This window comes from Malurus melanocephalus, unplaced genomic scaffold, assembly GCF_030028575.1.
Source record: "Malurus melanocephalus ecotype Western Australia unplaced genomic scaffold, MMel_1.1 scaffold_451, whole genome shotgun sequence".
NCBI classification, from domain to species: Eukaryota; Metazoa; Chordata; class Aves; order Passeriformes; family Maluridae; genus Malurus; species Malurus melanocephalus.
Window position 1 is genome coordinate 42,242 of NW_026623683.1, and position 16,616 is coordinate 58,857.

Consider the following 16,616-nt stretch of genomic DNA (forward strand, 5'->3'; position numbering starts at 1 on the left):
ATCCTAGAGATCAAAAAAGGGACAAATACATCAAATAAACTGCCAGCAAGAAATAAGTTAACCAGGAGTGAAATTGATTTCTTCACACAGGAACAACACAGGGAAAAGTCTTGTCTGAACATCTGTCATATGATCTCTCTGCCAAAAGCTCATTTACAGCTTCCAGAAACAGCCCCTTCCCAGGAGGAAYTGGCTTCAAAATTTCTGTGAGGTTGAAAATAAGATCAGTCAGAGACTGTAGCAAGGAGCTGTTCTTTGCCTCATATTTYGTTAGTGGTTGTAGTGGGAGGATCYTTGTCATTGTCACACGTTTGTGAACTGAAACAAGATAATCTTTGCTRTGCAGCCTTTTTACTGTCAATGTAAGAATATCCAGATGCACAAAATTTATAGGGAAGTTTGGCCCAATGAAATAAATTCCAACTGAAATGTTTTTCAGAGAGTATTGGTATTTATGGACAGAATAAATATGAATAAATTGGATTAATTAAAAAATATTCAAGGTTTTGTATACAAGTGTAACTAGTTTTTTTTCATGTAATTACACTGCAAAATTAACTCATCAAAATTGTATGAAAATTATAATTAAAAATTTACCCATTCAAATAAAATTCACAAGGAAGTGGCATCTCTCACTCTCGATGATGCTCTTGGGCTAAATGAAATAAAATCARATGAAATAAAATCCTTTCATTAGATACTGTGAGGTTTGCTCGAGTGCCATAAACATACTAATGGATGTAAAGGAGCTGGCAGCTGCTGAGCAGTGCCTGCTTCTGTTGGTTTTGGGAAGAGYCAGGGCCAAGGGCTGCCTGGGAACATCTGGGCAGTGGAGTGGAGTCTTGTGATGGCAGAAGGGAGAAAGAAATCCAAATTACACCCTGCCAGAGCCTCCTGTAAACCCAGATCTGTCCATCCTTCTCACACCCTGAGCTGCTYCAGCACGGGTTTGGTTTTTATTTCTGCTTTTCACTCAGCTGCACAATGTCTTGCCTCGTTCTTAAATCAAATCCTGCTGCAGAGCTGCAGATGAGTCATTTATCACATGTGCACACACAGTTTGCTTGTGAACTTTCCCTATACATTTTTAAAAAAATGTTTTTCTAACCATGCTGTTGTTTATTGGTTTCCAGTGGTGGCAGGTTGAGAAAGTAAATCCTATCAAACTGTATGAGGAGAACAAAGTCATCGCTGGATTTTCCCTGTTGAATCTCCTTTTCAAACAGAATCGAGGTGGCCTGGTCAAGGGTGTGATGGACAAACTCCTAAACCTATATAACAGTAAGAAGATCAAGCCTGTGGTTGATTCATTATGGGCTTTGGAAGAGGTAGGAGCCAAATCCCTTTCCTCATTTTGAAATTTCTGAAAAATATGCACTTTTAGAGGTAAAATCAGATTTAAACATGTTTTCCAGTTATTAATGTATCCTGCTTTTTGGTTTGTGCACAAGTTGTCTCCAGGGCCCCTGCTGTTTGGAAAATCCAGGATCCAGAGTTACCCACATAYCTCTCTACTAAATATATTTATTGAAAATGCAAATAATAAATGCATTTTTTCAATTTTAGAAAATTGTTTTTGTTTCCTAAGTGCATGAAACATGTGACAAACAAGGGCAGAGTGAAATGCAAACAATGGAATTGAAAACAAGTTAGATATTTTCCTCAGAATGCATTTTCATACACAAGCTTTGCTTTCAGTGCCACAATTGTGCTAGCAAACCTTGGAAGCCTGCAGATTTTCTGGCAATTATTGAAAATGTGTCASAGGCAAAGAAATCAGAACTCACTTTTAATGTAAGTTACAATTGTGGACTGTGGTTTATTTTTTTTTTTCTTTTTTAAAAATTCCTCTAATTGCTCAGCTCTCCTTAAAGACATGTAAAGAAACTAACTGCTCATAGCCTGGGCAGTTATAAACCTCACAAACCCCTGCTGAAAGCACTGTCTGTGAGGCATTTGCATTCAAGATGCTGCTGAAGGAAGAGGAGAGATTTTGGAGGTGTGAACAGACATTACCATATGAAGAAACAACAYGATTATTTAGCACCACCAGATTAATGCTTGTGGTTTCTGTGTGTGTGAAGTGCCCTGAGGCTGACACATCCCTTGGGATGTGAGGTCTGTGTCAGCTCTGCTCAGTGGGGTTGTGTCTGTGTGGTTGGGTTTTGCTGTTCAGAGGGTGCTGGGACAGAAAATGGGATCAGATTTTTCAGGAAAAAAAAGTGGGATCAGTTTTCGACGTGGTTTTTTTTTTTTTTAATTTTATTTTTAAATAAGCTTACAAAGTAGTTTAAAAATTTTAGTGGCACAAGTCTCTAGACAGGCATTCTACAAATTCTTTGTTCCTGTAAAATATRTACTTTTCACATATTGGTGAGTAAGGGAGGGATAATTAAAACAACAACAGTAGCTTGAAGAAAAACTCGATTGAGGATGTGCCATAACATGAAAAATGACACATGGCAGGCTGATGTTAACAGTCAGCAAGATGGGGATTTGCTGGGAGACTTCTGTTTGATAACATTTCCTCCAACATTTGGCACGCCATCCCTGCCCGTGGATTGTGAAATGTGTAAATACATCTGCTGCAAAGCACAGCCCAGGAAACTGCAGCTCATTTGTCACAGCTGCTGCTTTCCATGAGCTGTGCTGGTGGCAGAGGAGCTGTCTGCTGGACCTGCAGGGATGGGGCAGGGCAAGGGCTGTTTAATTGATTGCAAAGTGTTACTGAGATATTGCTCATCCAAAGCTTTATCAGTTTAGGGGTATATTTTTGYGGGCATAAAAATAACTTTGGGCTGACTCTTAAGTTAATATGATCCACAGGGAATGTGTCATAGCTGAGGGCTACATGGAAAAGGCTGAASAAAGGTTGGTGCATTTCTGCTCTGTTTTGGTAGGTTTTTATTTTTAACCCCAGAGCTTGAACATCTCCCCACTTCAGAGTTGGATATTTGATTATTTTTCACTTCCTGTTGGGTAAGCTTGGTGTTTTCCAAATGTCCACTTTTATTTGACGTATATCAGCAGTCTTTATTAGAGACTAAATCAATATATGACCAATTTTTACCAGGTTTTCTAAGAAACTTCCTGACCATAAGAGCAATGGGAATGTKCACTAACTGGAGAGTGGCAGAATGTGGATTCCCTGCATGGCATTTGAAAAGGAATTGTGGAATGGTTTTCTGTGCAGGAATATTACATTCTCCAGATACTTGTGGGARAATCCATTTGTCCTCTGTCTAGCAGTTCTGCTCTAGAGATGAGCTTGAATCCAGACAGAGATATTCAGAATGAAAATATTGTGAGGGAAATTGCCAAAGCTTTACCATGGGACACCTTTGCAAAGGTTTTATGTTAAATACCTGAATATATSATCACATACATAACAGGTTTGATCTCTGCATGAAAGGCATGTGCCCAGCATATCCCTTCAGCTGGTTTTATTCACTCCTCATCTGCATTTGTTTTCATTCCTCTGTGCAAATATCAATTCACAAATTAATGCACACTCTCTAAAGCCAACATGGAAGGCACCTGGTTTCCTTTCAAAGCTGAATTTCAGTCCAAGTGCTGCTCTTTTCAGTCCTGTATCAGTTTCCATCCCTGTATCACAGCAGGAGACAATGAGTTCTATCCACAGTGGTTTTCCCCTTTGCTGCTCAAGGCTGGTTGCTGCAGGACTCCTTCCTTGCATGACGACCCCAAAAGTGAGGGCTTCATGTTCTGGTGCTTGTGGGGACAGCCAGAGACAGGYTTTGTGTCAGTTTTCATGGGTCTCCATGAGCTGTGTAAAAAAACAAATTCATTGTTCTAACAGCGTGGTATGGTTCCTTAAACAGCATTTATTTCTTAATAAAGAAATAATAAAGAAACTTTCTTCAGGAGCACACAGTTTGAATGTAAAAGAATATACTGATGAGAGAATATTGTAATTGCAGTGAGATTTTCCATTTTAAAGTGTTTCAAGTGGCAGTAATACAGAACTTAGAGAAAGTTATTAGATTCCCATTTGCCTGTCATGCAGCCTGTGATGTCTCATTGATTGTCAAATTATTTTAAAGATACAACTGCTCAGGAATTATTAGATGGACTTAGYTTGATACTGTTCCTGGTGAACCATGAAGCTTTGCCTGAGTGTCCATGAGATCATTCTAATGAAGATATAATCCCTTCCACTGTCCTCATTTCCCTGTGTTGGGGCTGCATCCAAAGGCCATGGARTCCACGGGAGGATCCCTGGTTCCACTGGCCTCTGTTTTAGGGTGAGGATTGCTCTGCCTCTTTAGTACAGGCTGCTTAAACAAATTTGCCAATTGACTGAAAAGAGGAACTTRGAAGTGGCTCMRTTTCCTTCAGTGCATCAGATTACTGTGACACAAGGGACSTCTGGATCCARCCTCTTGACTGCTGCTGAGGAGCARAACTGTKYKRRYTGCTGTGCTAGCTGCTGGTSTTTATTCGGGAGGGGTGATTTTAATCCCAAAATGACATCCATAAATCCTAGTRAAGCCAAGTCTTCTCTCAAGTAGGCAATTAAAACCACTTTATTGTGGAAAAGTAGGGAGGATTTAACTAAAAGAGACAGTAAGGAAATCCATAGATACTTTAAAATGGAAATGCAACTTGGGAATTATTCATTATGAGATGAATGAAGCCATACAATAAATTAGCTGCTGGTGAGATRTCTTGCTGCTTTGCAACTCTTTGTTTATGCATTCAGATGTTTAAAAGATGAGATGATTTGCAGACAGTGCATGCTTAAAATGTTGCTCTGTAGTAAAAAAGCTGATTGTCTGGTAGGATTGCATTTCATTACAAATAGCAGAGTTTAAAGAATTTGTGTTCAGTGAGTATTTGTTGAGCTTTGCGGTTGTTTCTTTGTTAACGACTCTTTACCACTTGTCTTCATCCTGATTAATTTGTACAGTGCATTTATGCATTAGCATTCTCCTGAGGSTCTCTGAGTATTTGGCTTTACACAGCAGGTAATTCTAGATTAGTAAGCAGGRTGAAAACTGTCAGTTCTCAAAGAAAATCTAGTGTGTTGAATAAAAAGATGCACRTTGTACTTTTCTATTAAAGTTCTGTGTTTTTCCACCTCTTTATAGCTGCAAAAGAAAACACATGTTCGAGGTAGAACAATTTATTGACACAGAAGTTACCTTTTTTGATGATTTACAGCAGTCAAAGTTAGTGCTGAGGATATGTAAACCAAAGCTCACAAATTCTTGCACAGGACYTGCCAGTCATGGTCAAACTCATCAAAATATCTGGGGCACCTTTCCCTCCCCCAGAAGTGGCTGTTTCAAATGAGTTCTCAGTAATCAGGAAGTTTTCAGATTTGGACAATTGGATCTGTGTGGGTGATGAGTGAGATCATGGAGAACATCCTGACTGTTGGTCTGTGTCATGTACCAAAGGATTCACTGCATCCCTGTCTCCCAATGACTGAAAGGAGTGCCCTGCTGTGGGGCAATAATGGTATCAAAGGCTCCTGCTGCCTCAGGGACAGAAAGAGTGATGAGATACTGGCACCTGTGCAAGAGTTGTTRCTTACCCTTAAAAAGTAAGAGGATAATGTGAGAAACAACGAGATCTGGCTGGAACCTTAAAGTGAGCTCTGAATGTCACCACATGTCATTGGCCTGTAACAATAATGCAATCATGCCTTTAGCAGCACCTCAATTAGTGAATAGTCACASAAAAACTGCAGCTCAGACCCAGGAATACACCATGGCACTCAGCTGTGGTCAAAATCAGTGAAATCRAGGCACTAATTATTACAGATATTGATATGACTGTCAGAGAGCTCTAATGACTGCCTCGTGGTCTGTGCATGGAATGTTTTAAACTGGAAAGAGCCCTGCACTTAATTGACTTTGTGATGAGCACTGCACTGAGTTGCTGGGGTTTTATTTGGCTGAATAATTGTGAGAGATCTTAATGTAAAGTTTGTGTTATTTTTCCTTTGCATGCTAATAACACCAATAGATAATGTAGAGAACAGATGTATGTGAGAACAGCAACATACAAAATGCAAAAGTGTGCCTTTCACAGGACATTTTTGTATCAGCAGGTGCTCTRTAATGTCACTGTAATGGGATCAGTTGCACTGCATTTCTTTAGCTCCAGGTTCTTAAACACAGCTTGGGCTTCCTCAGCAAATTACCAAAAAGAAAAGCTCTGGCTTCAAGAGCAGGAAATCTCACTCAGATTAAAACAGTATTTACAGCAAGACCTAGTGACACAGTGATTTCCTGTGAAAGGCACCTGTTCTCATATGTTACTGTTCTCACATACATTTGTTCCCTGCATTATCTGTCAGTGTTATTAGCAAGCAAAGGAAAAATAACACAAACCTTACATTAAGATCTCCCATAATTCTTCAGAAAAAAAAAAAAAAAAAAGAAAAAAAAAACAACCAAAACCAGTGTTTTCTGCATTATCTACCTATCTATCTGTGTGTTATCAGCATGCAATGGAAAAGAGTTAAGATCACAGCCCTACTGAGTTGTAATCCAGTGGCAGGAACTGGATGAAGGAACACTTTCCATACAGAATTTATGGCATGTTTTAGGCAGGGCAAAGCAGCCACAATRTGTCTGGGTTTAGCACTGCTCAGTGGCTTTGAAGGATTCAAGTACTGTAAACTTGTGTTTTTTCACTGAGCTCATCCTTTAATATAAATTACCATCTTTGTGCAGGCTTTTAAATATCAACAATATCATTATTGGAGGCAGGGGGATGGGAAATCTCAGACCTGTGAYAGCAGAATAATAATAGTGGAACCCCCAAAGGAGAGACTTTAATTTCATCAAAWGCTATTTATGCCTTTTTCTGATCTTGGCCTCAGGGCAAAAAGCCTGTCATTTATCACTGTAGTGAGAACTAGAAAATTGACCCATTAGTAACTTTTAACACAAGAAAGAGGGCAATTTATATCAGATAGGGCTGGTATCTTGTTAGGAATACAAAATGCCATCCCAGGTCTACTTTTTTTTTTCCCCCAATAGTTATTATATCATAATAATGTGCAGATTTTTGTCTTTTCTGCTTGATGAAAACACTCTCAGCAGAACAAATTTATGCCTTTTTTGAAGTCAAGGACTTCTACAGTGTTTATTCTTCAGGGTATGCAAAATAACAGAGTAYCATAATAAAAGTGAAAGTACATTTATAACCAAAGTAATAACCCATCCTGAACTACAGAAAAGATTAATATTTTCATAAGCATAAAACAATTTACTTTGCCGTTGTGTGGTGTGGAAAGAGGGAAGTGCAGCTCATTCTGTGAAACCTCCCATGAGCTTGTCAGGGTGTGTGTGCTGTGGTTGCTCCTCCAGCACTACAGAGCAGACTCAGCTTGTTTTGAGCATTTCTTTGACAGAACAAATTCTTTTGCAGTTGTTCCTGAGCAGCTTTCCTGATGGACAGGTGYTAAYTCYGAGGATAGATTGTCCTYTGATACTCCTTGGGACTCCCTTTGKTCTTCCTGTGTGGKGATTCTGTTCCCTCTGACTGTATGAGATAAATTCATGTAGTTCAAAGTAAATTTAAATGTTTTATCTGTTCATCACCATTGTGTCCTTGTATACAAACAAGCCTAATAGGAGCTTCATGCAGATATCAAAGCACACAGAAATGCAAGGAGCTGTGTCTCACTGATGTAACAGGTTTGAAAATAGAGATGTGGGGAGWGCAGACTGAGAAACAAAACCTGAATAATTCMGGGCAGCTTGATTCTGTRTTCACAATCAAATTATACACAAAATATCTTTCAAATYTGGGGAATCACAAAATCATGGAATRGTTTGGGTTGAAAGGACCTTAAAGCCCATCCCATCCCACCYSTGCCATRTCAGGGACAGCTCCCACTGTCCCAGGCTGCTCCCAGCCCCAATGTCCAGCCTGGCCTTGGGCACTGCCAGGGATCCAGGGGCAGCCACAGCTTCTCTGGGCACCCTGTGCCAGGGCCTGCCCACCCAAACAGGGAACAATTCCTTCCCAATCTCCCATCTGGCCCTGCCCTCTGGCACTGGGAAGCCATTCCCTGGCTCCTGTCCCTTGTCCCCAGTCCCTCTCCAGCTCCCTCAGAGCCCCATCAGACACTGGGAGAGACCCTCTCATCTCCCTGAAGCCTCCTCTTCTCCAAGCCAAAGTAAGGGGAAAGCTGTTCCAACTGAATTTTACCTCACTAATATTAAATATAATGAATTCCACCTTCTAAAGGAATGAAAACTGGGCCATGAGTAAGTTGATCTTTAATTAAAGCTTGGCAAAATATTTTTCCCAATCTGAAATAAATATTAATTAAAACTCCAAATAATGTTGTTGCTTATGCTTAGATGAAGGAAGCATGCCATGAAAGTACTRGAAATTAATTAGGTATTGCAATTTTTTTTCCCTCTAAAACATTTTGTTTACCTGACTATGKGTTCTTTGCTGCTCTTTGGTGAATTACTAAGTTCCTACAAAGTGCTTACAAAATTTCATTTGCTTTTCTTCCCCATTTAATGCTGTTTAACAGGACTTCATGATATTTCAYAATTCATTCTACCCTTCTTAGCACTATCAGGAAGCAATGTCATAACCCAGGAGTCTTTAGATTCACACACTGTTGAGGGCAATGATTATGAGTTTATTAAAAGCCTGGGAAAGAAACAAGACAAGATTTTGATAYAGGCATGGTGGCTCCCTGATAAGGCCTCAGATGCATGATATTAACAGTGATTAGCACAAAATCTGATTGAATAAATGAGCTGTTTTCAGAAACTCAGGCTTTGCTTGTTAAGTGTGTAAGCAGAAGTCAATTCTTTTMAATTGCTATATATTATTCATAAACATTGTATGAAATTCAAGTTACATGAATGGAATTTAATTAGACAAGTAATTTATGTCTGCTCTCTGCTTTCTATTATGTTTTTTACAACCTCTSAAATTTAGCTTAGGTTATGTAGCCTTCCAGCTGAATACCTGTGTTTAAACAATTTTGCCACCAAGAGTCTTCAGGATGTTCCTTTATGTGCAGTGAGAATATTTGTGCTCTAATACCAATTTAGCAGGTGAATAACAAAAGAGGTGTTGGTGTCATTACTTGCCTGGTGCCCTGCAGCACAGCACTGGAAGGATCAGCCTGAAAATCTCAAATTGCCACTGCTGGCCTCTCCCAGCCAGAGCCCTGGGCATCTCCACGAGCCTTTGGGACTGAGTGCCTTCTGTGATCTCACAGAGCTTTGTGTTCTACCAAAGGTCACTSAGCTCTTTCCTTCCAGGGGATTGGCATTCCCATGTTTTGGAATGAAGCAGAAATCSCTGAAATGTGTTCTGGCAGAATTTGTGGGCGTTGGTTCTGCTGCAGAGTTTGCAGCTGAGCAGCCCGAGACTGAACCTCTTTTTGACATAAACACACAAACTGCAGTGCTTTCCTCATTCCTCAGTGAGCTCTGCTGAGAATTCATCAGYTATGGACACTCTGGCACAAAGAGTTGGTGGCAGGCATGGGACACTGAGGTTGAAAGTGCAGTGGTGGCGTTTGTGGGGCAGGCCAGGCTGCATTTCTGTTTGCCCTTGTGTGCCATGGCAGCTTCTGGAATGCAGGGAAAGGGGAATAACGAGGAGATTTGGAGATTTGGCTGCTGATGGATAATGCCAGGGCAGGGGGAAATAGGCAGGAAAATAACATGGGAAGCATTGATGGATTCCTCTCAAGAAAGTGTGTGCTGTTAACGATAAGCCAGTCACGTGCTCCCAGTTAATTAAATTAGCAACAGGAGGCTCTGTGWGGGGAGAGCTGCTTTGCCATTTATTAGAAAAATAAGGACGAAGCTGTTACACTGAGCAAGCTGCTGATTAATTACTGTGAAGCAGCARTATTTTACAGGAGTAGTCTGCTCTCTGAAATATATATTAGCTGGCTTCTGAGTAATAAATTGGCACCCATTCCTCATGTATTGAGCTGCTCTGGTGATGCTGCTCCCCTGCAAGGGAGCAAACAGAGACCTGCTTAGGGAAGGCTTCAGTGTAGGCATCAGTGACACCAATGTGGGTACAGCTCCAGAAGTGGAGGTTTGTTTTTTTTTTCTATGTTTATCTTGAATATTTGGCTCTAAGACAGTGGTTTTACACTTCCTTTTTGCTATCTCTGTCATAAAATGTAAGCACCTCACAAGAGACAGGGTAACAGGGTGTCATGGGATCATTCCCCTGATCATAAACAATTTCTACACTCTTCCTGAAGTATCTGAGAATAAAAGCTACTTGCTTTTATACCCTTGATCCAAGCATGCTTCAATCCACTCCTTTTTATTTCTCCCTGATAATGCAAGGAAATATCTGCTTGTCTTCTCTCAGTCTTGCATGTGGATGAAATATGTGCCAATASATTATTGCAGCCACCAGCAGAAATAGTTCTGAATTAATTCTAAGAGAAATTTTACTGTCTCCTGTTCCACAGAGTTGGTAGTGCCACTAATTGGCAAGGAATCCTTAAGGGCTGSAACAATGAGTGTTTTCTGTCACTCAGAAATAATGACTGGGTGCTGTGAGYGAGGCTCACTGACAAATTGCAGGTACTAGAGGGGAAATTTTAGAAACAGCATTTTCAAAGCCACGTTTAGAGGCTGTTTCACTCTTGTGCACTGTTAGTGTGTGTGGTTTCAGCCACAGAGCCTGTGAATGGAACCTTGGATTTGCCTCTGTCAAAAAATTCCACTCACGCTTCTTCGTTAATTAGTTGGGTGGTTTGGGAAGAAAGCTCCTGGTCGGGCAAGTTGAGCTGGCAGGGACTGCTAATGTGAGAAATTCAGCTTTYCTCTCAGGGTGGCGTGAAGCAGAAATCTGAGGTTTGTGTTAACAATTCCTCCTGATTTGTGCGCGTTTTCTCAGAAACTTCTTTTTGTCTGCATTTAAATGAAAGAAAGACTCATTTCCACAGAGGCTACAGAATTAAAAATAAGTAAGTAAGTAAATAAATAAATAAATAAATAAATAAATAAATAATGAAGTCCACTTAGTGATGTTGAGAGGGAGGAGAGATGTCATCCTTGTATATCTGGCACAATTAGAGAATACAAATAGTTTGGATTCTCCTGCCTTTGACACATTCCCAATATCAGACTGGAATGGGATCTCTGGTGGTTTTGAATGAGGTTTTGGCCTCTTGATTTGCAAAAAAAAAAAAAAAGAAAAAGAAAAAGAATCAGACTAATTATTTTTGTTTGGTTTTCTGGCTGTATTCCAAGAGGCTGTTACTTCATGAATGCCCGGAAATCCACTTAAGAAGTCACTGAAAAGAATCAGAAGGGGAGCAGGAGAAAGGAATAATGAAAATATCTCTATATATATTTAAACCTGATGGGTCCATTTTGCCTAAATGAAGCTGTGTTGCCAGCATGATTCCTGTGGCCATTTCCATGGCTGACAGGGAGCAGAAAGGTTAATGGAGCAGAGGGGAAAGGGATGCTTTCAGTCACTGCTGCATTACTGGGGTGAGAAACATCCACAGATGCTGTGCCTTGAGCATTTCTGCTGTAAATTCTGTGTAAAATCACGTTTCTCTGCTTTGGGGAATTTGGGGTGCTTGGCCTGTRAAGAGAGAACATTGACAGAAGCTTTTAGCTGCAGTAGAAGGATGTTTAGATGTTAATAGATACTGAACTCTGGTGCAGTAAATTAATTTAAACAGGCCTTTTTGGGTTTAGAAATGCCTTTSTAAGGTGCACATTCTGGGATCTGTTTGTGGGTTTGTCTATGTAGCAATGACTAAAGAAAAAGTAAATTGTTGGTTCACACAGCAAAGCCAATTTTGYCTCTCAGCAGCCAACCATGTTGATTACCAGTTTTGCCAGGCTGGTAGAAATTTTGGAAATCTCAAGAGCAGTAGCACGAAATTACTCTCCAGGGTTGTTTTAATTTATTTTTTTCTTTCATACCAGTGGTTTGATTAGGTTACTSAATTGTCTTTATTGCAAAGAAAACMCAGSGTTTGTGTTCWGTTTCACACAACTTTGCTGAGATCCAAAAAAAAAGGCACTTAGCTGCAGATGAGAATGTGGTTTTATGTGACTGTACTACATTTTAACCAGGTAATCCATTGCTGATATTGATRATAATTAGGAAAGATTTGAATATTCATTTTCATGAGCCAGCACATCCCAGTCCCACCCTGAGGTTCGTCCCTGGAGCATCACAGCCCAGACAAATTCACTGTTCCCTGGAGAGCAGGAGGGTGAATATCCCCCCTGGTGGGCTTCAGCAGCTCCAGGGTGTSCTTGGAGCCCTTCCTGGGGCTCCCAAAGCTGTGGAAGGTGATCGTGGGCACCTCTTCAGCAGTGGCAGCAGCACACGTTATYTATACTCTCTGGTGATGCCACCTCATTTCCAGGTTGTTCTGATTTGGGTTTCTTTTCCCCCTGTCTGTCCAAAATTCCCTGTCTTGTGATTTTWAAAATGTTTAAGCATTCAGATTTTRTAACATTTTACAATATAGTATGATTAAATTCTCCTTTTCTAAATGTAGTGGGGAGCTTCCGTTGGAAGCAAGTTTACTTTTCTTGTTAACATAATTTTACTCAAGCAAAATGCCATRATTGTATCAAAATAACACTTCATTTTAGTGCAGAACAATTGTTAATCAAGTTAATTGTCCTCACCTAGTGAAAATGGCTCAATATTCTGTTCAATCATTTTAAACACAGATGAATTTTAAAAGCRAAATTACTCTTGGGCATAAAGATATCTCTTAGCATAATATAATCAAAATTGAATGTGATAATTGAGAGTTCTATGTGGTATTGCAGTTTAGTAATAGTATTATTGCTCATTACAGATAATGATTTAAATTAACACCAAGGCAGTGAAGCAGATACATTTTCGATACTAAAAGATTCCTAAATAAATATTAACCTGTTGGGAATGATTGAACACAGAAATGTTTTGTAGGGAGAAACTCTGTGTTATGATCACTGACTTTGAGAAAACAATACTAAAAGGAAGCAATGTAATTTAAGAGTTTTAAATGGGCACTGATTTTCCAGAAAATGATAGTTTGAGAATCAAAGCTTGGGCTTTGAAGGTGGTGTTACAGTGCACACACCTGAAAATGTTCGCCCATACCTATAAGAAATAAAGCCTCACACAGCACAGACAGCTCCAAATCTTTGTTTAAATTAATTCAGTCTAGTAGAACAAAGTTAWATAAAAGTGAATTCCTGACCACCACCAAATACCCACAGCCTTGAGAAGAACCTGAGGGGTTTTTTTTTTTTATTCTATGCTGTGATGATATCCTGGGTAAAATATCTTAAGATCTTTAAGCTTTCCTGAGCAAGAAGGGCATAGTCTTTGAGTTCTTTAGCAGAAGGAACTCAATATTGTCTCTTTGCCTTCAATCTAAAGGAAACGCCCAGCATGATTCTGAGTCTGCAGTTACACCTGCCTCAGCCTCCAGCCAAAATGTGCATTATTGAGGTTCTTCCCTATTTCCCTGCCTTGCTGCAGCTCATGCACGATTCTTTGGGGGTTGGGGCACATTTATAGGAGCAGGTTTTATTGGATTGGATTGGAAAGTGCCCGGGCTGCAGCAGGGATGCTCTGTCACACGGACACTTCAGCTCCCTGCTCCCAATTATTGCAGCCTGAGCTGGGTCAATAATGGGGAATGCTGAGCCCAACGAGTGCTCACACACCAGTGTTAAACTTGGTGTAAACAAAATCAATTTTATAGCAATCACATGGGTACAGTGCTGAGGGGAAGTTCAGGTCTTTAATACAGGCTTAGAATGAGACATTTTTTAACAGTGCCAGGAGAAATATTAAGTAATAAAGCAAATAGGACTGCAGTATATATTGTAAAGCTGTCAACCAGCAAACAAGATAAATTCAAATACCTTTCATCTTGTCTGGATGAATGATTTCAATCTGGCTGTAAAGTGATGCAGCTCAAAGTGAGGATAAACGTGAATCATACTCTCTATCATAACAACTGAATTACAGTTTAATATAACAGTGGTCTTTGGTTTTGTTTAAGTGTAATTTTAGTGAAGTTACAGAGTGGCACCCAATGGTAAGATCTGACTTGGAGACCTTTTTGGATAATCAAAAAATATTATGATGACTTATGAAGAATTAGGTTCGCAATCCTCATGGCAGTACTTTCTGAAAAAAAAAAAAAAAAAAAAAAAACCTACAAAAGAAATCAAAAAAGAAGTATTTTCCCATTTGTATCATTAGAGACCTTTGGTATTTACCTTAATGAGTTTCAGGAATTTACATAATTAGTTTACTGATTGGGGATGGATTTTATTGAAGATAATCYGTTGTTACAAAATAACATGGAGATATTTTTCAAAGTCGCAGCATTAATGTGTTCGGCTAATCTGATCCCAGGAGGTGGATTTTTACATGAAGCTTCTCAGACTTTGGAAATTAGAGTGTCAAGGCTTTTTAYTGATTACCTCTTTGCCATCTGGAAGACTGAATGTTTACTCTATTTTGTAATCACTAAGATTAGTTCCCATGATTTTGGAATAGCGGCTCTGGAATAAAGTAAAATTCCTGCTTCTTAGTAGTAATAAGAGAAGCCTTGGAGTTCTTTGRAATAGGTAGACAGTTCATAAGGGATTTTCTCCTTATTTTATTRCTGATTTTAAGATCCCACATTGTGAAAGAATTAGCTCAAAATAGAGCTCAAGGAAGAGTCTGAGGAATGTGTGATAGAAGGTCTTTGGGAGAGAAATACTTGTCTCATTTGAATTGTTTAGAAAATAAGATGCAAGKTTACAGTGGCAGAAGCCATGCTGACCACAGGTTTTGTGCCTGACTTTCAAAAATATTCACCTGCCATTTGGGAAAGGTGCAGGATGAGGAATGGTCCTCTRCAAGGATCAAATAGAAGAAAGTAAGGAAAAGACAGAGGCCATAAGAGGGAAAGTTAAGGGAGAAAAAAGGGAAACTGCTCTCATGCAAGTTGGTGGTGATTGAAGTGTGATTTCAAAAGTGTTGGTGAGAAATGCAAAAAAAAATTGTGGTCCTAGTAAGAGATGGAAAAACCTCTGATAGACTGTATAAATGAGTTTTTTGTGAAGCTCCAGTTATTGGATAGCAGTTCTAGAGAATCAGAGAACTGGAACAAACCTGAAAGACAAATCAGGTGGAACTAATACAGACCATCAGCGTGGAGTGCTGGGAAAATAACAGGAGATCAAAAGGACATTCCTTGTGGAAAGTTTTCTGTAGTTTTKCAGCTTCCTGAAAAAAAGCAAATCCTCTCTAGTGAGATACACACAAAGAAATATCTCCTTTATATAAAAGAAACCCTTTTGATGTGAATAAACAGAAATTTGAATAAACAGATGCTGGAGAAAGCTTGGTTAACAGCAAGAAAGTAATCACACAATCATCACATAGCAATAGTAATCACAGAGTAGCTTGATAGTCAATAATAGTATAAGATGTCTTTTTTTTTTTTTTTTTTTGCACACTGATGAATGTAATAAAGTTCATTTCCTGCCATCATTTGTTGTAACAGGTTGTGATGGAGTACAGGAATAGAGCAAACTGAGCATCATATGTTAATTCAATTTAGGCAGGAGGCTGCTGCTTCATAACACAGTGCAGAGGGTCTCATTTTCCTGGGGCTGCCAAAGTTCTTTTGCAGCTAAAGGGAATTTTCCTCACCTTAAAAGCTGCTGCTGCAGCCCCAAACCTCAGAATAGCCCAGGYTTCAGGGGTGTCTGGGCATCCCTGGTGCACACTGGCTGTAGATCACTGCAAGGAGCATTAATGCTCAGAAGGGGCCATCAATGTGAACAGTTCTGAGCTCTGCTGGTGGCTTCCATGTGCTCAAAGCCCTTCTCCCAGTGTGCTCTGGCACCATGCTATTGCAATTTCTGCCATCAGTCCCAAAATCCCAGCCAGTCCAGGGAGTCAGGGGCTCACAGGGACAGAGTAGAGTTGTGGCTTTATTGCTGCTCTGAAAGAAATACCAATCCAGGGCCCTYAAAGCTTCATCCCGATTCACAGTATGTGTCTTTTCTGCTCAAGTGTGTTCCAGGGATTTTGTCACCAAATCTCTACCCCTCAGAAACAACCTGTAAAAGTAATAAGGTAATCATTTCCTATATTAATGCAGGGAAAAAAAGACTTTTATTCAAGTTTATATTAATAATAAGTGATRCTGAGAAAATATGTGCCAGTTTAGATCAAAATGAGTGTCTGTTCTGGCTCTGTCCAAGTTCAGAGATAATGCACATTCTCACAGAAATGTCCATTCTACAGACTTTGCTGCAGCCAGAAGTTAGTCTTTWACTGTCACAGTGCTGAATGCCCCTGAGCTTCCTAACTTTCTGCAATTCCATGTGTTGATGAATCAAATTCCAGGCTCTTTTCTCCTCTTTTATCACGTAGAAAAGCTCCCTCCAAACTGATAATCTAGGCACTGCTCTTTAGTACTTCTAAATATTTAATTTGTTGTTGATTCTGCCTTTTTTYCCCTGCTTTATCCCTGTTGACTTTGTAAGTAAAGGCTGGTGAGATTTGGCTCAGTTATTCTGTAATTACAAGGCTTTAAATCTCTTTTTCTCTGAGTTTCACTGAGACAAAACAAATCCTCATTG

At 39.7% G+C, this 16,616-nt stretch overlaps 1 protein-coding gene across 1 annotated transcript in view; it reads left to right on the forward strand.

Moving 5' to 3' along the window:
* VAT1L (vesicle amine transport 1 like) overlaps positions 1-16,616 on the forward strand; it is a 46,637-nt gene that overhangs the window by 16,464 nt on the left and 13,557 nt on the right. The window contains exon 6 of the mRNA XM_057380392.1: positions 1,134-1,328. Coding sequence (XP_057236375.1) covers positions 1,134-1,328 — 195 coding nt within the window. The remainder of the gene's footprint in view (positions 1-1,133; positions 1,329-16,616) is intronic.